The sequence below is a fragment of the Ursus americanus genome, chromosome 13, assembly GCF_024610735.1.
Source record: "Ursus americanus isolate L20-20 chromosome 13, mUrsAme1.1.p, whole genome shotgun sequence".
Taxonomy (NCBI): Eukaryota; Metazoa; Chordata; class Mammalia; order Carnivora; family Ursidae; genus Ursus; species Ursus americanus.
Genome location: NC_142139.1, coordinates 55,627,977 through 55,653,055, shown reverse-complemented (window position 1 = coordinate 55,653,055; position 25,079 = coordinate 55,627,977). Strand labels below are relative to the sequence as shown.

Here is a 25,079-nt window from a genome sequence, read left to right as displayed (position 1 = left end):
AAGGAATGCATGTATATTGAATTGAAGTAAAATTTCAAAATAAGGTGACATTTTGGTAATATTTAGTTTAATTTTTTAAAATTTCAGTGTTTTTGAAGAAACTGACACAGATTTACAAGAGCTTCAGGCCTCTATGGAACAATTACTTAGAGAACAACCTGGAGAAGAATACAGTGAGGAGGAAGAATCAGTCTTAAAGAACAGTGACATAGAGCAGACTGCAAATGGGACAGATCTGGCAGATGAGGATGACAATCCCAGCAGTGAAAGTGCCCTAAATGAAGAATGGCACTCAGGTACATGGTCATGATCGTGGGACTTTTTTTTTTTTCAGTGTATACAAATATTTCAAGTAGAGTATATTTTTCTGATACCTGATATGAACAGTTTCCAAATTTAAATACTGAAGTATGCTTCTGTGTCTCTGACTTTTATTCATTCTTTTTCTTTTCACACAAATGCCCATATACATTTGTTCCATTTCTTTCCCATTAAATTTTGGAAATGCTTTTGAAGCAGTTTTATTGTTTTCTTATCTTTCTTGACTTATTTTTTTAGTACTAAAGATAACAGCCTAGTTTTCTTAGCACTTTATATTTTACAGAGAGCTTCCACATACAGTAGTTAGCCAGCAAGGTTAATGCTAAAAGCAGTTTTTAAAACCTCAACTTTTTTTAAACTGTTCTTTGTTCATAGTATTACCCCTAAGATGCATAGAAAATAGTGTATTTCGAGAACTATATTATGTTTATTTGGGAAGAAGAGCTAATGTGAAAAGGAACTTCAGTAACTTTGTCTTTTACTAGAATGTTTCCAAGTGTCTTGGACATGTACATGACGTAAAACATATATAGCATTTATAATACTTTCTAAATGTTTTACTAAAGTTTTATGATATGTTGCATAAGTCATCTGCCTCTTGCATGCTTTTTCATGTTTTGGCCCATGTTTAATGTCAACTTTTTAAAAACAGTAGTTAGGGTTGGTTTGCTTCAGTGCAGAACATACGGGTATGCTTTTTTCATTTTTTACTCTGTTAGAATGTTTTTATTCTAATCAAGTTACTGTTTATGTCTATAAAAGAAAAGATTCCCAAAGTAACAGTCTTGTTAAGACATTTACATATACACTGATTTCCTACATAAAAGGGAATATTTGTAATGACAAAAACTTTATATTGAAAGTACAAGTAAGTCTTTCAGTGACATCACTCATCAAAAAGAATTTTAGTCTTTTAGGGTAAGAATTATTTTATTCATTCTTTTTTTTATTTTTTAAAGATTTTAGTCATTCTTCTTAGTCATAAAATATCTTCTTTTTATTTCTGCTTTTTAGATAACAGTGATGGTGAGATTACTAGTGAATGTGAATATGATAGTGTCTTTAACCATTTAGAGGAACTGAGACTTCACCTGGAGCAGGAAATAGGCTTTGAAAAATTCTTTGAGGTTTATGAGAAAATAAAAGTAAGTAAAATGTCAGTTAAAACATTTAACTTTGGGGCACCTGCCTGGTAGGTAGAGCATCCAGTTCTTGATCTCAGTGTCGTGAGTTCAAGCCCCACCCTGGATGTGGAGCCTACTTTAAAAAAATTTTTTTTTTAATTTTGAAATATGCTCTTTTTGAATTACTAGTGAAATGTCAGCAATTTTTATAGGTCAATAGATTTATTATAAGTAATAAAGTCTCTAGAGAAAGTTATTCATATATTAATTTATATTTGAAAATTTGGTATAGGCTATTCATGAAGATGAAGATGAAAATATTGAGATATGTTCAACAATAGTTCAGGATATTTTAGGAAATGAACATGAACATCTTTATGCCAAGATTCTTCATTTAGTCATGGCAGATGGAGCCTATCAAGAAGGTAAGATTTCCTCAGTCTATATTTTAAGTAAATGTGCAAAAAACAGGATGACAAATGTAAATGGCTGAGCTTTTATCACATGCGTTTTGGTGAAATCTATATTGGAATCATATCTTAGTACTTATGAGCAATTATAAAATTAACCATGTCATATACTTTTACTGATTCTATCATTTTTATTGACTTAAGTCCTTGAAGTTCATATTTTTACTTAATTTATAAGTAACATATGAATGAGATTTTTTAAAAAGACTCCTTATTGGACAGCTCTAGAAATTAGAATACTTTCTTATCCAGGATGTTGAAGTAAACTTTTAGACATAACATGCTTCAGCAATATGTACAATTTCTCCTGAGTAATACCAAATGTAATCTCTTCCATTCACAGTAAACGGAGTTCATTTATAGTGATTTGAATGTAAACCATTTTTATATTTGGAAAATACTTACCTATAGAATCACTTAAAATATATTAGAACTTTACTGAAAATTATTACTTAAAAATTGTGTTTCCCCTTAAATTTAGTCAAGAGCACTAAACATGGTACCAGAGCAGTGGTATGGTCTGACTCTGACAAGCTAGTAACGTGACATTAAGTGATTTAAAGTTTCAGTTTCCACTGCTGTAAAAGGGCGATCACCATTTTAATGTACCATGAATTGTTTTTGGAGTACTTACTAAGTGCTTCTTGTAGCCTAGTACTTTATTACTATGGACGTTAAAAGATGTAGTCTGCTTACATGTTGAATTTGGAAGATGAGACGTAAGTATATGAAAATGTAGAACTATATATAAAAATGCATATTCTAAAATACTTTTCAGTGCAGTAGGAATTAGAGAAGGGAAGCTTAGATTGTGAAAACTAGAAAGAAATGTAGAGCCATAACTTGTCAGAAAACAGTAAAAATCAACGTGTATTAGAGTTAACATTGGAAGCTTCTTATTGAAAATAGTCTTTGTTGTGTGGAAGTGTTGAATCACTGTATTGTGCACCTGAAACTAATATTACACTATATGTTAACTAACTGGAATTTAAATAAAAAAAGAAAACTGGTGATTAGATACCATGAAGTGTTTAAAGTACATAGAGGAAATCATAGAAGGTGTGTGAACTGAAAGAACTAACAGAGTGAAGGAGATGTTTTATAAAGTTCAGTCTCATAGTAGTATTCTGGATAACTTGGAGAGTACTAAGATTGCAAATAAGATCTGTTTTGAAGCTGTAGATGCCTTTGGGCACAAGATGGTGAATACCTAGATATAGTGTTCATACGAGTGAACATAGTGTTCATGAGTGAATATGCAGTTCAGGTATTTTAGAGCCAGGCTTTTAATAAATACATTTGATATTTTTACTCATGAAAAATTAAGTTTCCTAAAATCAAATTCAAGAATGTCTTTTATTTTGGGAGCAACTTTACTTAGTTAAGTTATAAACTTATTTATATTGACCATAAAGTTCAGCCAAAAAAAAATTTTTTTTCAAATTGGTAAGTAAAAGTTTTCTAAAAACTCTAATAGTTATTGTTAAGTCAGAACCAGAAAATCTCTGGACGCCTGGGTGGCTGAGTCGGTTAAGCATTTGCCTTCGGGTCAGGTCATGATCCCAGGGTCCTGGGATTGAGTCCCACATCGGGCATCTAGCTCAGCAAGGAGCCTTCTCCCTCTGCCTGCCACTCCCTCTGCTTGTGCTCGCTCGCTCACTCTCTCTGATAAATAAATAAATAAAATCTAAAAAAAAAAAAAAAACCTAGAAAATCTTCAGGTACAGTGGGTACCCTTACCTTATAGATTCAAAAACCACTGCATCTTCATTAGTATTCTTAACAAAATAACTGCCAAGAAAATATTAGGGTCATTAGCAACAAGTAATGGATTGAATATAAGCCAGTAATTAGTGCAACATATGTTCTTAATTATGGTTTTCTTTAGCCTGCTTAATAATTAAGATCACAAATAGGCAAAACCAGAATAGTATTTCATATGTATGGTAGTGCTATCAAACCTATCAAAAGAAACTTAAAGGAGCTCCTTTCTTTTCTTTTTAATTTTTTTATTTGTTTAGAGTTGACACACAATGTTATACTAGTTTCAGGTGTACAACATAGCGACTTGAAAAGTTTATACTTTATGCTGTGCTCACCACAAGTAGCTACTGTCTGTCACCATACAGTGCTATTACGGTATCATTAATTATATTCCTTATACTATGCCTTTTCTTCCCATGATTTGTTCATTCCATAACTGGAAGCCTGTATCGCCCACTCCTCTTCACCCATTTTGCCTGTCCTCTCAACCCCCTCTCTGGCAACCATCAGTTTGTTCTCTGTTAAGTCTGTTTCTGCTTTTTGTTTCCTTATTCTTTTTTTTTTTTTTTTAGGTTCTACATATGAGTGAAATCATATGGTATTCCTCTTTCTCAGTCTGACTTACTTAGGAAAATACCTCTGGGTCCATTTATGTTGTCACAAAGGACACACTCTCATCCTTTTTTATGGCTATGTGATATTCCAGTGTGTGTGTGTATGTGTGTGTGCGTGCACACATCATATCCATTCATATGTTGATGGACACTTAAGTTGCTTCCATATCTCGGCTCTTGTTAATAATGCTGCTATAAACAGAAGGGTGCATATATCTTTTCGAATTCGTGTTTTCATTTTAAATACCCAGTAGTGGAATTGTTGGATCAAATGGTATTTCTATTTGTGATTTTTTGAGGAGCTTCCATTCCTGTTTTCCACAATGGTTGTACCAATTTACTTTTGTACCAACAGTGTGTGAGGTTCCTTTTTCTCCATATCCTCACCAACACTTGTTATTTCTTGTCTTTTTGATACTAGCCATTCAGACTTACGTAAGGTAATATCCCATTATCAATTTGCATTTCTCTGTTGATTAGTGATATTGAGCATCTTTTCATGTGCCTGTCAACCATCTATATGTCGTCTTTGGTAAAATGTCTATGTTCTCTGCCCACTTTTTAATCAGATTGTTTGGGTTTTTTTGGTGTTGGGTTGTATAAGTTGTTTGTATATTTTGCGTATTAACCCCTTATCAGATATATCATTTGCAAATATCCTCTCCCATTCAATAAATTGCCTTTTCGTTTTGTTGATGGTGTCCTTTACTGTGCAAAAGCTTTTTATTTTGATGGAGATCCAATGGTTTGTTTTTGTTTCTGTTTCCCTTGTCTGAAGAGACTTATCTAGAAAAATGTTACTATGTTACTATGGCTGATGTCAGAGAGATCTCTGTGTTCTCTTCTAGGATTTTTATGGTTTCCAGGCTCACATTAGGGTCTTTAATTTATTTCTGTGTATGGTGTTAAGACATGGTCCAGTTTCATTCTTTTACATGTAGCTGTCCAATTTTCCCACCAGCATTTATTGAAGAGACTTTTTCCCCATTGTATATTCTTGCCTCCATTGTCATAGATTAATTGACCCTATAATTAAAAGTTTATTTCTGGGCTGTCTATTTTCTTCCATTGATTTATATGTCTATTTTTGTGCTAGTACCATATGGTTTGGATTACTACAGCTTTGTAGTATATCTTGAAATCTGAAATTATGATACCTTCAGCTTTGTTTTTCTTTCTTAAGATTGCTTTGGCTATTTGGGTTATTTTGTGGTTGCGTACAAATTTCAGTATTCTAGTTTTATGAAAAATGCTGTTGGTATTTTGATAGGATTGCACTGAATCTGTAGATTGCTTTGGGTAATACATTTTGGCAATATTAATTCTTCTAATCCATGAACATGGAGTATCTTTCCATTTGTGTCATCTTCAGTTTCTTTCATCAGTGTTAATAGTTTTCAGAGTATAGGTCTTTCATGTCTTTGGTTTATTCCTAGGTATTTTATTCTTTTAGGTGCAATTGTAAATGCGGTTGTTTTCTTAAATTCTCTTTCTACAGCATTATTAGTGTATAGAAATGCAACTGATTTCTGGGTATTAATTTTGTATCCCAGGACTTTACTGAATTAGTTATTTTGTCTAGTAGTTTTTTGTTGGAGCCTTTGGGATTTTCTTTGTATACTGTCATGTCATCTGCAAATAGTGACAGTTTAACTTCTTTACCAATTTGGATGCCTCATTTCTTTTTATCATCTGATTGTTGTGGCTAGAACTTCGTGTTATGTTGAATAATAGTGGCAAGAGTGGATATAACTTGTCTTTTTCCTAATATTAAAGGAAAAGCTCTCAGTTTTTCACCACTGAGTATGACGTTGGCTATGGGGCTTTCATAAATGGTCTTTATTATGTTGAGGTATCTTCCCTCTAAACCTATTTTGTTGAGAGTTTTTATCATGAAGAGATGTTGAATTTTATAAAATGGTTTTTCTGCATCTATTGATGATCATGTGATTTTATCCTTTGTTTTGTTAATGTATTATGTATCAGATTAATTGATTTGTGAATATTGAACTGTCCTTGCATCCTTGGAAAAAATCCCACTTGATTGTGGTGAATGATCCTTTGAATGTAATGTTGAATGCAGTTGGTTGAGAATTTTTGCATGTTCATCAGGGATATTGGCCAGTAGTTTTTTGGTTTTGTGGTATTTTTGTCTAGCTTTGGTGTGAGGATAATGCTAGCCTCATAGAATGTATTTGGAAGCTTTCCTTCTATTTTTGAAATAGTTTGAGGAGAATAGGTATTAATTCTTTAAATGTTTAGTAGAATTCACCTGTTGCTCCATCTGTTCTTTTATTTTTTGATTATCAATTCAATTTATTTACCAGTAATCTGTTCAGATTATCTGTTCCTTATTCAGTTTTGGAAGATTGTATGTTTCTAGGAGTATATCCATTTCTTCTAGTCCAATTTGTTTAGCATATAATTTTTTGTAGCATTCTTTTATAATCCTTTGTATTTCTGTGTTGTCAGTTGTTACTTCTCTCTCATTTAATTTTATTAACTTGGGTCCTTTCTCTCTTTTTTCTTGATGAGTCTGGCTAAGAGTTTACCAATTTTGTTTATCTTTTGAAAAAAACAGCTCTTGGTTTCATTGATTTTTTTTTCTATTGTTCTTTTAGTCTCTGTCTCATTTATTTCTGCTCTGAATTTTTTATCTTCCTTCCTTTTACTCAGCTTGGGCTTTGTTCTTTTTCTGGTTCCTTTAGGTATAAGGTTAGATTGTTTATTTAAGCTTTATCTTGTTTCTTGACATAGGCCTCTGTCATTTTATTTCCCTCTTAGAACTGCTTTTGCTGCGTCCCAGAGATTTTGGACCACTGTGTTTTCATTTTCATTTGTTTCCATGTATTTTTTGGTTTCTTCTTTGTTTCGTTAGCCCATTGGCTGTTTCATATCATGGTGTTTAGTCTCCATGTATTGTTTTTTCCAGTTTTTATCTGTGATTTATTTCTAGCTTTATACTGTTGTGGTTGGAAAAAAATGCATGGTATGATTTCAATTTTCTTAAATTTACTAAGGGTTGTTTTGTGGCCAAACATGATCTATTCTGGAGAATGTTCCATGTGCATTTGAAAAGAATGTGTATTCTCTTGTTTTGGAATGGAATGTTCTGTTTATCTCTTATGTCCATCTGGTTTAATGTGTCATTCAAAGATACTCTTTCCTTTTGATTTCCTGCCTGGATAATCTAGCTATTGGTGTAAGTGGAGTGTTAACGTCCCCTACTATTATTATATTACCATCAGTTTCTGTATGTCCATTAATATTTGCTTTATGTATTTAAGGTGCTCCAGTGTTGAGTGCATAGATGTTTACTATTGTTATATCCTCTTATTGGATTGATCCCTTTATCATGATGTAATGCTCTTTTTCTCTCTTGTTGCAGTCTTTGTTTTTTAATTTTTTAGAATATTTTATTTATTTATTTATTTATTTATTTATTTATTTATTTATTAGAGAGAGATAGCAAGAGAGAGCATGAGTGGGGAGGAAAGGGAGAAGCAGGCTCCCCGCTGAGCAGAGAGCCTGATTTGGGGCTCAATCCCAGGACCCTGAGATCATGACCTGAGCAGAAGGCAGACGTGTACCAACTGAGCCACCCAGGTGCCCCTGCAGTCTTTGTTTTAAATCTGTTTTGTCGGGGGCGCCTGGGTGGCTCAGTCGTTAAGCGTCTGCCTTCGGCTCAGGGCGTGATCCCGGCATTATGGGATCGAGCCCCGCATCAGGCTCCTCTGCCATGAGCCCGCTTCTTCCTCTCCCACTCCCCCTGCTTGTGTTCCCTCTCTCGCTGGCTGTCTCTATCTCTGTCAAATAAATAAATAAAATCTTTAAAAAATAAATAAATAAAAAAATCTATTTTGTCTAATATAAAGTATTTCTACCATGGCTTTTTTTTTTTTTTTTCTTTTTGGCTTCCTTTTGCTTGGTAAATGTTTTTCCATTCCTTTACTTTCAGTCTATATGTGTCTTTAGATATGAGGTGAATCTCGTGTAGGCAGCCTATAGATGGGTTGTGGGTTTTTTTTACGCATCTCACCACCGTATGTCTTTTGATTGGGCCATTTAAGCCATTCACATTTAAAGTAATTAATTGATATGTATGTACTTACTGCCAATCTGTTGTTTTCTGGGGTTTTTTTGTAATGTCTGTTCCCTTCTTCTCTTGCTCTCTTTCTTTGTGATTGATGAATTTTTGTAGTATTATCTTTGGCTTTTTTTTCCTTTTTACTTTTTGTGTACCTATTACAAGTTTGGGGTTTGTGGTTACCATGAGGATCATATATAACATCCTAAGTATATAGCAGTCTATATTAATTTGATGGTAATTTAAGTTCAAACACATTCTTAAAAACCTTCTTTTCTCCCTTCTCCACATTTAATGTACATGCTGTCATATTGTTTGTCCTTTTCATCACTTTCTTTCGTCTAATTATAGCTATTTCTTTTCAACTTAAAGAATTCCCTTTAACATTTTTTATAAGACTGGTTTAATAGTAATAAATTCCTTTATCTTTTTTTGTCTCGGAACTCTATCTTTCCCTCAAATATGAAGGATAATTTGCCGGGTAGAATATTATTTTTTGTAGGCTTTTTCCTTTCAGCACTTTGTTTTTTTTATTTTTTTTATTTTTTAAGATTTTATTTATTTATTTGACAGAGCTAGAGACAGCCAGCGAGAGAGGGAACACAAGCAGGGGGAGTGGGAGAGGATGAAGCAGGCTCACAGTGGAGGAGCCTGATGTGGGGCTCGATCCCATCACGCCAGGATCACGCCCTGAGCCGAAGGCAGACGCCCAACCGCTGTGCCACCCAGGCGCCCCTCCTTTCAGCACTTTGAATACATTATGCTACTCTTTCTGGCTTGCAAAATTTCTGCTGGTAAATCAGCTGAGAGCTTTATTGGTTTTCCCTTGTAGGTTTTTTGTTTATCTTTTGCTGCCATTAAAAAGTCTTTCTTTCTTCATTCTTAACCTCTGACATTTTAATTATTATGTGTCCTGGTGTGGACCTCCTTGGAACTTCCCTGCTTCTTGGACCTGAAAGTCTATTTCCTTTCCCAGGTTAGGGAAGTTTTTAGCTATTATTTCCTCAAATAAGTTTTTTACTCCTTTCTCTCTTTCATCTTCTTCTGGGACCCCTATATACGAATGTTTGCTTGGTGTTATCTAAGAGATGCCTTAACCTATCCTCATTTAAAATTTTCTTTTCTCTTTTTGATGTTCAGCTTGGGTGCTTTCCATTTCCCTGTCTTCCAGATTACTGATATGTTCTTCTGCATCCACTGATCTACTGTTGATCCTTAAGGGAGCTCTTTTCCTTTAAAGAAGTATTATAGAACCATTGCATCACTTTGGGGGGAAAAATGTCAGAACTTATATATCCAAATAAATAATAGTTTCTTTAAAGTAGAGATATAAATTTATCTAATGAAGATTCTCCATTACACAAAATATCTTGGAACTTCTGGAATTTCACTGACACGTTATATACCAGTTTCTTTTGATTGTCTTTCTTTGTATGAGTGTTTATTCCGGGCACATTTAGGTTTTTTTGGACAAAGTTTTAAAGTTTCTTGAAGCCAAGCTTAGTGAATGAAGTGGGAATCAAGATAAATTTGTTGTCTTTTAGTTTTTAGGTATCTCATCACAAAGTAATGAGCTTAATTTTTAGAGTGAATTTGTAAACTGATTCTGAATATTTTGAACAAGAATTCTGTTCTAGAATATCTGTCAAAATTACTTTAAAGATATGATTTGTATGCTAAAGTGATTTGAGGATTTGAAATGTTTAAAATGTTGCTTAATTTTAGTGATATAAATTTTCATAAGTTTTATTTATATTCTATCTTGTCAAAAACTTTAACATTGCACTTAAAAATATATACAGTGCAAGGTAAAAATAAGTTTAAAAAATGATTGGGAAAGTCAGCATTTCAAGCAAATGAGCATAAGCAATGATTATTAAGCCAAGAATGAGGTGAGAATACAAATTTAATGTTCAAAGGGCCTCTACATTTTGCAAAAATAGGTCATAAATTTGGTGCTTATCTTTCTAGCAAAGCAGGAAACCTAATTAATTACATGAGTCACTGTTCTTGAGATAAAACACGTCACTCAAAAGACAGCTATTTTTGGTATTAAAACAAAGGAACAATTTTCCCATGGTTCTTAAAAGCGGGCACAATCATACAGTGTTCCTCAAATTTTAATAACATGTGGATTCCTTTAAAAGGGGAAACTTTTATTAGACTTCAAGAATCAGGGGTGCCTGAGTGGCGCAGTCGTTAAGCATCTGCCTTTGGCTCAGGGCGTGATCCCAGCATTCTGGGATCGAGCCCCGCATTAGGCTTCTCTGCTAGGAGCCTGCTTCTTCCTCTTCCACTCTCCCTGCTTGTGTTCCTTCTCTCGCTGGCTGTCTCTATCTCTGTCAAATAAATAAATCTTAAAAAAAAAAAAAAGAATCAGTCCATAGGCCTTAGCAAAAAAGTCAAGCCTTAGTCTTTCAAAATATCTGTCAATTGAGAATTACTACTGTAAAACAGATGTTTTTCCTCTAAATATTGAAATGTTATTTGTTTTCGAAATTAGTATATAAAATTTAAACATTATCTGGAACTTGAATATTTCTGATTTTATTGAGATCTTGAACCCTGGTTTTATAAAACAGTGCTATATAATGAACTAAAAATTATCTTGAGTAATTTTTACAATATTTGGGTTTCATGGGCCTCTTTCTCATAATATGACCTAGTATAATTTGATGGCATGAAGCCAGAGAATGACTCCACTTAAGTTAATCTGTGTAGAATGCCAAACTAGTTGTATTCATAATCAGATTGTTTATCCTTCAGGCAGTTCTCGATAAGTATTGTTTCAATACTGCTTTTTGTAAGTAATCAGCAATGTGCTTGGGGTTCAACTTTGCTTGACGAATATTTGGAAAACCTTTATTTGGTATTGCTCCTTAAGCTGAGAACTGTAGCAGTTGACTGAGCCACAGAGTAGAATTGACATGTTTTTTGGATAGTTGAGTGGCTTCAAAAGGGCTATCTCTCCTACAAAGCACCAGAAATCAGGCTAGGCTTATACACTCCTCAAGAAGTGATACTGGGAGAGGGTTCAACGTGGTAGCATAGGAAGATCGGAAGATCGGAAGTTCACCTCCTTCCACAGGCACAACAAATCCACAAGTACATAATGAATAATTCCTTCTGAAGGAGTCCTAGAAAGTGGATGAATGAAAACTCCACAACAAGGGATAACACTGAGATGGATAGAAAAGGCATAGATACGATCTCACTACAGAAAAAAACTCACACCCCTGGTGCAGCACTCCATGGTCAAGAGGGATCTCAAAGGTATACAACTTTTTTCCTGAGGAATGGTTGATTTGAGCTCCACATCAGACACCCCAGTCCTTAGATCCTGTAGAGGAGAGACAAGTCCCCCAAATACCTGCTTTTGGAAATCAACATTGATCTATAGAGAAAGGAAAACCTACACTTAAAGGTCTTGACTACAGACTCATTCAACCCAGAAACGAGCACGAAACACCAGATCAAAAACACATAAACCATAGGTGAAGGAGAATACTTACTCATCTTGGAGCAACTGCTGGATTCTTCCCAGTGACAGAGACTGGCAGCAGCCATTTTTACTACCTTGTTCTGCCATGCTGATCCTGGCACTGGCAGGAGCCATTATGGAATCTTTCCTGTAGATAGCTAATGCCAGGGCACATGCATCATTCAGAACTCTGTACAACTCTGCATATTGGCTGGGCCTCACTGCTATCTGGGCCAGAGACAACCCCCTCCCACCATTGTAGCCACAGCAGTCAAGGTTCCACCAGAACAGGAGGATATATGCAGCCCACACAGATGATCTTTGGAGTACCTGGCTCTGGTGGCAAGGGGTGGGGGGAATTGTGTTGTGCTTCTGGGCTACACAGGACATCTCCTACATAAAGCTTTTCTTCAGATCAAGAAATGGACCAGAACCATGTAATACATAGAAACAGATACAAGAGTTAGGCCAAATAGGAGATGAAGGAATATGTCCCAACAAAAGTATAAGACAAAACTTCAGAAAAAGAACTGAAGAAAATGAAGATAGCAGTCTACCTGATAAAGAGTACAGCATAATAGACATAAAAATGCTGACTGAACTCAGGGAAAGAATGGATGAACACAATGAGAATTTCAAAAAAGAAAATAAAAGAAAGTAGCAATGAGAGAGGAAGAAAACATTAACAGAAATGAAAAACATACCAGAGAGAATAAATAGCAGATTAGATGATAGAACAGATCAGTGAACTGTAAGACAGGATATTCTAAATCACCCAAACTGAACAGCAGAAAGAAAAAGAAAATTAGGATAGTTAAAGGGACCTGTGCAACAACATCAAGCATATTAACAATTGCATTATAGGAGACTCAGAAGGAGAAGAGAGAGAGAAAGGGTTAGAAAATTTATTTGAAGAAATAGTAGCTGGGATGCCTGTGTGGCTCAGTCAGTTAAGTGTCTGCCTTCAGCTCAGGTCCTGCGTTTGAGTTCCACATCAGGCTCCTTGCTCAGCAGGGAGCCTGCTTCTCCCTTTTCCAGCCATTCCCCCTGCTTATGTGTGCACTCTCTCTCTCTCTCTCTCTCTGACAAATAAATAAAATCTTTAAAAAAAAAGAAAAGAAAAGAAAGAAAGAAAGAAAGACTAGCTGAAAACGTCCCTAGCTTGGGGAAAGGAAACACATCTATATCCGGGAAGCACAGGGGGTCCCAAACAAGATGATCTGAAAGAGAGCCACACTAAGACACATAATAATTAAAATGTCAAAAATTAAAGATAAAGAGAAAATCTGTAAAACAGCAAGAGAAAAACAGTTACATGTAAGGGAACCCTTGCAGACTGTCAGCTGATTTTTCAGCAGAAATTTTGCAGGCCAGAAGAGAGTTGCGTGATATATTCAAAGTGCTGAAAGGAACAAACTAACAACCAAGAATATTCTACCAGACAAGGTTAATATTCAGAATTGAAGGGGAGGTACATTTTCCCAGACAAGCAAAAGTTACAAGAATTCATCACTACTAAATCAGCTTTAAAAAGAAATATTAAAGGGTCTTTTTTAAGCAGAAAAGAAGGCAGGCCATAAGTAGGAATAAGAAATTATATAAAAGAAAAAAATCACACCAGTAGAGGCAAACATATAGGACAGGTAGTGAATCAATGACTTACAGAGCTAGTATGAGGGTTATAGACAAAAGTAATAAAATCAACTAAATTTACAATAATTATGGGATACACCAAACAAAAAGATGTAAAATAAGTATGACATCAAAAACTTAAACATGATGTGGGAGGAGGAGTAAAAATGTAGTGCTTTTATAATGTGTTCAGAATTAAATACCCACCAATTTATTTTTTTAGTATTTTTTATTATATTATGTTAGTCACCATACAGTACATCCCTGGTTTTTGAAATACCCACCAATTTAAAATAGACTGGCATACACATAAATTGTTATATATGAACCTCACAGTAACCACCAATCGAAAACCTGTAATACATGCACAAAAAAATAAAGAGAAAGGAGACCAAATTTAACTCTAAAGAAAAATCATAAGAGAGCAAGAGAAGAAGAAAGGAACAGACAAGAACTATAGAAACAAGAAAACAATAAAATGGCAATAAATATATACCTGATATAATAGCTTTAAATGTAAGTAGACTAAATGCTTCACTCAAAAGACATAGGGTGGCTAAATGTATATTAAAAAAAAAAAAAAGAAAAAAAAGAAAGTCCCATCTGTATGCTGTCTACCAGAGACTCAATTCAAATCTTAAGACACAGACTGAAAGTGAAGGGGTAGAAAAAGATACTACATACATTTACTAAATAAATAAAAATCATAAAAAAAAAAAAAAGAACATTCCATCCCAAAACAGAACATTCTTCTCAAGTGCACATGAACATTCTCTAGAACAGATCATATGTTAGACCACAAAAAAAAAAATTTAAGAAGATTGAAATCATATCAAACATCTTTTTTTTTTTTTAAAGATTTTATTTATTTATTTGACAGAGATAGAGGGAGAGGAAGAAGCAGGCTCATAGCGGAGGAGCCTGATGTGGGGCTCAATCCCATAACGCTGGGATCACGCCCTGAGCCAAAGGCAGACGCTTAACCACTCTGCCACCCAGGCGTCCCCATATCAAACATCTTTACTGACCACAATGGTATGAAACTAGAAACCAACTACGAGAAGGAAACTAGGAAAAAACAAACATGTAGAGACTTCAACATGCTACTAAACCAATGGATCAAATGATAGAGGAAATCAGAAAATACCTTGAGCCAAATACAAATGAAAACACAGTGCTCCAAAATCTATGAGACGCAGCAAAAGCAATTATAAGAAGGAAGGTCGTAGCAATACATGCCCATTTCAAGAAACAAGAAAAAGCGTAAATAAACAATCTAACCTTACACCTCAAGGAATTAGAAAAAGAAGAATAAGCCCAAAGTTAGTAGAGGAAAGAAATAATAAAGATCACAAAGGAAATAAAATAGAGACTAAACAAACAGTGGAAAAGATTAATGAAACTAAAAGTTGGCTATTTGAAAAGATAAAATTGATAAATCTTTAGCAAGACTCATCAAGAAAAAAGGAGAGAGGGCCCAAATAAAATCAGAAATGAAAGAGAAATTATAACCAATACCACAGAAATACAAAGGATCATAAAAGACTACTACAAATAGCTATACACCAATAAATAGAAAACCTAGAAGAAATGGATAGGTTCCTAGAACAAATAGTCTTCTAAAACTGAATTAGGAAGAGATAGAAAATTTGAACAGGCTGATTACAAGTAATGAAATTGAAGCAGTAAAAACACAAAAAAACAGAAACAAAAAACAAAAACCTCCCAACAAATAAAACTCCAGGACCAGACAGATTCACAGGTAATTCTACGAAACATTTTTTAAAAGTTAGTATCTATCATTCTTAAACTACCAGATTATTGAAGAGGAAAGAATGCTTCCAAGCTCTTTCTATGAGGCCAGCATTACCCTGAGACCTAAAATCAGAAAAAGACACTACAAAAAAAAGAAAGTTATAGGCCAGTATCCCTGGTGAACATAGATGCAAATCCTCAACAAAATATTAGTAAATTAATTCAACAATACATTCAAAGGATCATACACCATGATCAAGTGGCATTTATTCTGGGAATGGAAGGATGGTACAGTATTCACAAATCAATGTGATACACCACATTAACAAAACACAGAATAAAAGGCATGATCATCTCAGTAGATGCAGTAAAAGCACTTGCTAAAATTCAGTATCCATTTATAATATAATATAATATAATATAATATGTAATATAATATTATATAACTTAATATATGATAAACCCACAGTAAGCATCATACTTAGTGGTGAAAAGTCAAAAGCTTTTCCTCTCAGATAAGGACAAAACAAGGATGCCCACTGTCAGCACTTTTATTCAATATAGTATTGGAAGTCCTAGCCACAGCAGTTGGACAAGAAAAGGAAATAAAAAGCATCAAAATTGGAAAAAAAGAAGTAAAACGGTTACTTTTCCCAGATGAAAGGATACCGTATAGGGAGAACTTTAAAGCCTCCACACAAAAACTATTAGAAATAATAATTGAAGTCAGGAAAGTTGCACAATACAAAAGCAATATATAAAAATCTGTGTGTTTCTCTCTCTTTTACTTTCAAGTTTTTATTTAAATTCTAGTTAGATCATACAGTGTAATATTAGTTTCAAGAGTAGAATTTAGTGATTTATCACTTACATATAACACGGAATGCTTGTCACAAGTGCATTCCTTAATACTCATTACCCATTTAATCCATCCAGCTACCCACCTCCCGTCCAACAACCCTCAGTTTGTTCTCTATAGTTAAGAGTCTGTTTTATGGTTTGCCTCTCTCTTTTTCTCCCCCATGTTCATCTGTTTCATTTCTTAAATTCCTCAGATGAGTAGAATCATATGGTATTTGTCTTTCTCTGACTATTTCACTTAGCATAATACACTCTAGCTCCATCCACGTTGTTGCAAATGCCAAGATTTTTTTTTTTTAATGTCTGAGTAATATTACTGGAAGTCCTAGCCTCAGCAGTCAGACAACAAAAAGAAATAAAAGGCATCCAAACTGGCAAGGAAGTTAGACTTTCACTATTTGCAGATGACATGATACTCTGTAGAAAATCCGAAAGATTCCACCAAAAAATTGCTAGAACTGATACACGAATTCAGTAAAATTGCAGGATACAAAATCAACATACAGAAATCTGTTGCATTTCTATACACCAATAATGAAGCAGCAGAAAGAGAAATCAAGGAATCAATCCCATTTATAATTGCACCAAAAAACATAAGATACCTAAGAATAAACCTAACCTAAGAGGTAAAAGATCTGTACTCTGAAAACTATAAAACTTACGAAAGAAATTGAAGATGTTGTGTTTCTATGCGCTAATAACAAACTAGCAGAAAGAGAAATTAAGAAAACAATCCCATTTATAATTGCATCAACAAGAGTGAAATACCTAGGAATAAATTTATCCAAGTAGGTGAAAGACCTGTACTCTGAAAAAAATAAGACATTGATGAAAAAAAAATTGAAGATGACACAAATAAATGGAAAGATACACTGTTCAAAATCAGTTGGAAGAATTAATATGTTAAAATGTCCATATTACCCAAAGCAGTCTACAGATTCACTGCAATCCCTATCAAAATAATCCTAGAATTTATATGCAATCACAAAAGACCTTGAATAGCCAAAGCAATCTTGGGAAAGAAGAACGAAGAGGTATCCCACTCCCTGATTTTAAACTATCCTACAGAGCTGTAGTAATCAAAACTAGCACAAAAACAGACACATATTATTAATGGAACAGAATAGAGAGCCCAGAAATAAACCCATGCTTACATGCTTATATGTTCAATTAACCTACAGCAAAGGAGGCAAGAAATTACAGGGAAAAGACAGTCTGTTCACTAAGTGATGTTGGGAAAACTGGAGCGCTACATGTAAAAGAATGAGACTGGACCGCTTTCTTACACCACATATAAAAATATACTTAAAATGGATTAAAGACTTAAAATAATACCTGAAGCCATAAAACTCTGAGAATAAAACATAGGCCGTAAGCTCTTTGACATTGGTATTAGCAATACTTTTTTGGATCTGTCTCCTCTGGCAAGGACAACAAATGCAAAAATATACAAGGGGCACCACATCAAACTACAAAGCTTTTGCACAGCAAAGGAAACAATCAACAAAATGAAAAGGCAACCTCCTGAATGGGAGAAGATATTCAAAAAAGACATATTCAATAAGGGACTAACATTTGAAATATATAAAGAACTCATAAAACTCAATATCAAAAAAAACCAAACCAATTAAAAAAAGGCTGATAGCCACTTTTCCAAAGAAGACATAAAGATAGCCAACAAGCACATGTAAAGATGCTCCACATCACTCACCATCAGGGAAATTAAAGTCAAAACCACAAAGAGATACCACCTTAAACCTGTCAGAATGGCTATTATAAAAAAAAGATAGGAAATAGTATTGACAAGGAGGTAGAAAAAAGGGAACTCTTGGTGGGATGTAAATTGGTGCAGCCATTGTGGAAAACAGTATGGAGGTTCCTCAAAATATTAATAATTGAACTACCATACAATCCAATTCCATTTCTAGGTATTTATCCAAAGAAATTAAAAATACTAAATCAGTGGGGCGCCTGGCTGGCTCAGTTGGTAGAGCACGCGACTCTTGAACTCTGGGTTATGGGTTCAAGCTCCATGTTGGGTGTAGAGATTACTTAAAAATTAAAAAAAGAAAATACTAATTCAAAAAGACATATGCATTCATGTTCATTGCAGTAATATTTACAGTAGCCAAAATATGGAAGCAACCTAAATGTCCATACATAGATAATGGATAAAGATGTGGCAAATATACACAATGGAATACTACTGAGCCAACAGAAAGAGTGAATTCTTGCCATTTGCAACAACATGGATAGACCTAGAGGGTATTATGCTATATGAAATAAATCAGAGAAAGACGAATGTCATATGACTTACATGTGGAACCAAAAAAAAAAAAAAAAAACGAAAGAAACAGAACAGTAACAGAAACAGAGTCATAGATATAGAGAACAAACTGGTAGTTGCCAGAGTGGAGGGAAGGTGGGAGGGATGATGGAATAAGTGAAGGGATTAAGAGGTACAGTCTTCAGTTATAAAAGAAGACAAGGGATATAATGTTCAGCATAGGGAATATACTTAATAACATTGTAACAGCTTTGTACAGTGACAGACTGTAACTAGACCTTGTGATCATTTTGTAGTGTATATAAATATCAAATCAATATGTTGTACACTTGATACTAATACAATATTGTGTGTCTGTTAGTCTTCAATCTAAAAAAAGAAAAAGAAGCAATATCAGAATTTCATACAAATTTCATATCACACAAATGAAAAGGGATGAGGACCCTGAAGTTCTGTATCATAAAGCCTATCAGTATATCCTTGAGCCTAGAAAAAGTATAAAGCAGTTAATCAAATGCTTACCCTGGAAACCTTCTAAAAAATATCTTATTGAAGCCCCTAAAACATTGCAACTTACTAATATGTAAAAATTACATATACTAATATATAAACTCACTAAACTGGTTGTAAAATGTATATGAAACTATATAAATAAATTGCTGTTTTGTATTAATCCTAAAACAGTTCAGTGTTAGACAGTGATTAGATTTAGAATAACCATTTCAAAGTCATTCTTATTGGAAATACTTAGACCCTAAATCTAGTTGTCTTATAGATTGTTCTTTAAAACCACATTAGGAGATAATAATTAAACCATGTCATCTGCATATGGTATTTACACACTTTGATTTTCTGTTTTAGGGGAGGGGGAGATTAATGAAGGGAGAGGATAAGTAAATTATATGTTGTTCACCCAAAAGTGGTATCAGTGTCATTAAAAAATAAGTTTAAAAGATCATCTAAAATACATTTCTGTTTTATTTTACTGAAAATGATCTGAGTCCTCAAAAGATGGCCTCCCCTCTTTGGCTGCCTGATCCTGTTAGAATATAGGTTTGGTAAGCATCTGCAACTGCAGCTATTAGTAAAATTAATGCCATTTAGTCCATAGCTAAGTACTATCCAGAGTCAGAAGTCAAATAGAACTAGTAAAATGTGTAAATTATTTTACATTATTCCTAAAAAGTTCCTCTACAAGGGAAGGGATTATAGCTGTGGCAATGGTAGAATGGCAAAGGCCATCAAGTCCTCATGTAGAGTATCAGTCTTGGCAGTCTGTGCCTGTAGACTTTCCTTCCACATTTATTTTAGATGGATATTGTGCTGTGCTTATGTAATGAAGTTCTCTATAGCAGTTAAAACAAATGAACTTAATTTTCACCTATCAGTATGGATAAGCCCCACAAATACGATGAATGGAATAAGTAGGACAGAGTACCATTTATATAGTGTTTAAAATCAATATTATTTAGGTGTGCATATATGCCATAAAAGTAAAAAACCATGAAAAGAAAAGATACACATCAGTTTAGAATGTTGATAATGCCGTTGGGCAAGAAGAAAGGACAATAAGATTGGAAAATGGTACTTTCTATCTGTAATGTGTTTTTCTTAATAAATAATCCAAATCAATATGACCCAAAATTAACTTTTATTAATTCTAGGTATTAGGTACAATGTGTGTTCATTAGTTTGCTCTCTGTACTTTTCTATTTGAAGCATTTCGAAATTGTAAAAAATAAGTAAATTATAGTACAGAGTATAACATTGGAAGCAATAAAATATGTGTTGCATAAAGTAATGATCCAGCAATATCGGGAGAAATAAAAGATGTCAGGGTAATTCTTCCTAGAGGAGAGGACGTCGGAGTTAGATTTTGAAAGATGAATGGGAGTTTATCCCAAAATCAGTATGTGTACTTAAACATAGAAGCATGCAAAATGTATTAGGGGAACTATAACCAAGTCAGTGTTACTAAAGCATATATTCTAGGGACGGTTGGAGAAGATGGGTAATTAAGTAGTTAAGACTGGACGTATTTAGAAGGTTATATCATGAAGAGTTTTGCAACCCACATAAGGAGCATAGGTTCTATTCTGAGGTAGCGGGGAGGTGTAGAAGAGGGTTTTAAGCAGTGCGGTGACTTGAATTGACACTTGGATTTTAATGAAAGATCACTTTTGCTAGAATGTGGAAGATAGTGATTGCTGTGTAGGATTAAACCAAGCAGTCTGTTTAATTCATTCAACAGTGTTTTTTTAGAATAAAGAAAAATTGGTAGCAACCAACATGTTTATAAGTAGAAATGGTTAATTTAATTATGCCTTATCTATAAAATAAAATACCACTGAAACTGACATAGAGTATATCAGTGATTCATTCTTTCTCAACATATTGTAAAATTTTCATCATATGTAAAAGTTGGAAGAACTTTTCATTTATCACCCATATACCCAGCACCTAGATTCTGCCACTAGCATTTTATAATTTTGCTTTATCACTTATCTGTTCTTCTATCCATTATGTGCTTTAAGGAGGAAATGCGCAATTTAAGAAAGATTTTGGAAAGTTTTTTCAAAATTTGTTATTTGCATAGAATTATTAACATTGGCTGCCTTTGGCTTATAGGTGATTTTTGTTTCCCACTTTATTCTTCATTGTACTGTTTGAATATTTTACACTGAGTATGTGATATTAAATAATATTAAGTGATATTAAATAAAAACTACACTTAAAACTGCATTAAAGCTCTTTCCTTTAGCATAAAAAAGAATCAGTTTTTGCTAAGTAGATATAGTTCGATTTGCATTGAAGTGAACTTTTTTTTCTTTTTCACAGATAATGATGAATAATCATCAGAACATTCTTTAATTCTCAACTGTATGAAAGCATTTTATTTGGCTCATCAGAAAAACAAGCTGCAGTGGGAAGTGTAACAATTTTCCACAAATATCAGATTTATGATGGGCATGCTGATTGCATGAAAAAGATGGAGAAACATGCCATTTTTCAATTAAGATTCTAGTATTTTATCTATTTTATTTTGTTCATTGAGTTCTATAATAAGCTCCTAGAGAATATATACTTTATTAACTTATCCAACCAAAGCATAAGAGACATTGATCCAGAACTGGACTTAATGGTTCTAAAAAAGATTTACCAATGCGGTAAGGTAACTTTTACTTTGAGCAAATGTCTTTAAGTTGAGAGAATTACTTACATTATGAAACACTTGCCTATGGTTTTTCATTTAAGTATTTAAGCATGACCTTTTTTTCTGTCTACATGTTTTTGTAGTCAGCAGTTTGGTATTAAATAACCTTGCCAAGGGCTCTATTTAAATCTTTACATTTTGAAGATGGAATTTTTAGCCTTAAAGTTTATATTCTCCGTCCTTTTTCAACCAGTGTGTCTCCTAAACTAGCTCAGTGGAACCGGCTGTAGAAGTCAGTCTTAGAAATCATTGAAAAATTTGATTGTGGAAAAATAGCAAAATTATATTTCCTGGTATTTAAAAAGTTTGTTAATTGTTTTTAAGGACCAAAATCAGGAATATTATATTGAAAAATTAGTTTATGAATTTTAACATTGACATAGCATATATCATAAAGTTGCCCTTTTTGTTTTTAACTTTCTCTCATGTATATGCTTCCAAGGCAATACAAAAATGGAATTGTTTTTATTTTGACACTGTGACAGTTTGGGTAACTAGCATTCCAAAGGGGGGAAATGTTTGCCTCTTTTATTTCCATTATGGTCATTAAAATGATGGTCACACAGCTTTAGTTGCAATATACCAGGTATTACATGGTTTCATTAGAGATATCTAAAGTCCAGATGCTTTTAGTAATAAAAGCATAATTTTTGAAACCCAGAGTACATAGCAGCCTGATTGGCATACTCTGTAATTTGAACAGTAAAATCTTATCTTGCAGCACTCTCAGTACCATGCTAAATTTATTATGTATATTATTTCTAACATCCAAAACTAAATACTTGATTTTTATATGTTTATTTTATGATATTACTATTAAATTTTTATTCTCTACCTGAAGTACACTATCAATTGTCTTTTACTTATTTGCACTATTCTTAATATAGAATGCTTTTACAGTGAGCTGAGAATACTTTTGTTTGTTTTATCTGATGGTTTCCTTTTTTTTTTTTTTTCAAGGAAGAATTTGATTTCTGCACTTTAATTCTCTACAATCCTGAAAAATGAGAATGATCTTTTGGGGAGTTATTTTCTAATTCTAACCTATTACAACTATTAGAAAAGCAGCTAAGGATATAACACAGTAGAAAAGTTGTTTAACCATATTTCAAAAGATGTCATTTATATATACAAGAATAGGGATGACAGATAGGATTTGTGCCATCTCCAGTCAATTGGTAATGAGTGGCTCTGGATTGTTATGGGAAGATTGTGTCATTGGAAAGAGAGCTATTGTTGTTTAATAAGGTCTATTAAAGGTGTTTGAAGTGAAGTGTGGAGGCATCTATAGATTGATAAATTAGAGCTAGAAAGGGCTATGAGGATGATTTAATATTACCTTCATTTAACAGGCAAAGACATTTGAATTGTAACATGAATGAAGTCGCTTGCATAAAAGGCCAGAGTCAGACTAATTCCAGGTCTAACATTGTGCTTTTAGCACACTGGTTTTTTAATTTATTTCACCTGGAGAGTGAAAAAGAATAAATTCAGTAGGAAAAAGTATACTTAGTATTAATACATTAAGAATTCGGCAGAGATTTCCTGTTCCTAGGAATAACACACTATTGTAATGAGCCTTCCTGTTGAAATAATTTTAATGCTAAATAAAGGGTTTTTTCCTCATAAATTAAAAAATACTCTACCTTTGATCACTTCATTGATGATAGATCTTTAAAGATCACGTGTGTCAGTGTGTATGTGTGTATCTTTAATATACATCTGAAAATACAGAAGGTGTCAGAAGATGAGTTGCAAGGCCAAAGCTTAGGAGAAAGTCTCAACCCAGGGGCTAGTGCATATTGGAGAGAAAAAGGTAGTTTTGACCTGAAAGTATCCAACACCTTTCACTTTGATATAGTGTCTCATGGAGCAAAGGAGATAAAAGATGAGGCCAAGTGCCCATCCAAGTTGGAGAATCCTGTAGGAAACCCTACATTAAGGTGGGACTCCAGAGTTTACATCTTCACAATAAGGGAGAACTAGAACTAAACCCAACCCCAAGTTCAGGGACTGTAGGAAAATGACCAAAAAATGTCTTAAGAAGTCATGACCACAAACCAGTCTTTAAGTGGTTTTGTACTGTATCTTGAGCACCAAAATCTGAGTGGGCCAGGTACCTTTACACTCAAACATAATTTGAAATGGTTCCCAACTGGTAGTGCCCCCGTGAACCAGTCAGAAGCCATTCCAATGCCTCTCTGAAGGAAGATGTTTATTTTATATCTTGAAAAGCACCAAAAGTAATTTTGAAGACAATGGTGGACACAGAGAAAAAAGTACACAATTGATCAATCAAGGCAATGCAAGTGGGAGATAGGGACAGGATCCGCACAGACTTTAGATTTGAAGTTATCAGAGATGTGTTTTAAAATAACTATATTTACTGAGTTTGAAAAACAATCAACAAACTTGAAAATATCTGCAGGGAAAGAAAAACTAAAAAGTTTTATACAGATTTGAAGAATAACATAAGTTTTTAAAACTCAGTGGACATGCTTGGCAGTAAACCATGCATGGCAGAAAAGAGAAAGAAATGGAGGAAATTATCCATGATTCAGCACAGAGAGAAAAAAACGTGGAAAATACAGAAGATACGAGACCAATTCAGTAAGAATGTCTAGTATATATTTGATTGGAGTCCTAGAGAAAAAGGAAGAAGGGGATAAAGTTAATTGGAGAGTGAAAGGCTAAGAATTTGTCTGGAAGACACCAATCCACAGATTGAAGAAGCCCAGTGAATGTCAAGCAGGATGAAGTAAAAGAAATTCTTTCAGTGCTTCAGAGTGAAACTGGAAATCAAAGACAGAGAAAATCTTAAAAGAAGTTGAAGTTAAAAAGCATACTACTTTCAAAGGAATGTGGAAGACTTAAGTGGCTTTTCAACAGTAGTAATAGAACAGTGGGATGGTATCTTCAGTGGGACAAAGAAAATAATCATCATTTAGAATTATATATGTAGCAAAAATATGTTTCATGAATCAATAAAAATGAATTCTGACTCCCACAACTGGCCATGATGTAAAAGAGAGATTTCCAACTTTTAACAACTCAAGCACTGGACAAAATACATGAACAGTGCTTTTCAGAGAGTGGGCAACAGACAACAAAGGTCAGTGATCCAAGAAAGAAGGGAAACAAATGTGATAAGCCCTGTAATTGCCCAAATTTATTGTGTAGAAATAACATGGGAGCCAGGGAGCCCATAAAAAATCCAGGATTCTAAGTTGAGAAGATAGAATAATTTAGAGAGGTGAAAGCAGAGGTAAAAATCTGAAGAGCCCTATATCAAATGATGAAATTTAATTTTAGTTTGAAATTTTCCCACAAAGCTTTGAGCTTAGGTGGCTTCACTGATGAATTCTATCTAACATTTCTGAAAGAAATAATACTAGTTCTACACAAGTTGTTCCAAAATATAGGAGAGGAGGGAACAGTTTCCTGCTTAGTCTAAGAGCAAAAACAAGGA

At 33.8% G+C, this 25,079-nt stretch overlaps 1 protein-coding gene across 8 annotated transcripts in view; it reads left to right on the top strand.

Annotated features, from left to right (window-relative positions):
- NEK1 (NIMA related kinase 1) overlaps nt 1–23,294 on the top strand; it is a 220,702-nt gene extending 197,408 nt beyond the window's left edge. For 6 of the 8 annotated variants that reach the window (XM_087866581.1, XM_087866579.1, XM_087866580.1 and 3 more), the window contains 4 exons: nt 88–296; nt 1,336–1,466; nt 1,738–1,870; nt 21,235–22,565. In XM_087866581.1, coding sequence (XP_087722707.1) covers nt 88–296; nt 1,336–1,466; nt 1,738–1,870; nt 21,235–21,248 — 487 coding nt within the window. In that variant the 3' untranslated portion in view covers nt 21,249–22,565. The other 2 variants (XR_006779863.2, XM_087866583.1) reach the window with 2 other exon arrangements.
- Nucleotides 23,295–25,079: the final 1,785 nt, after the last annotated feature.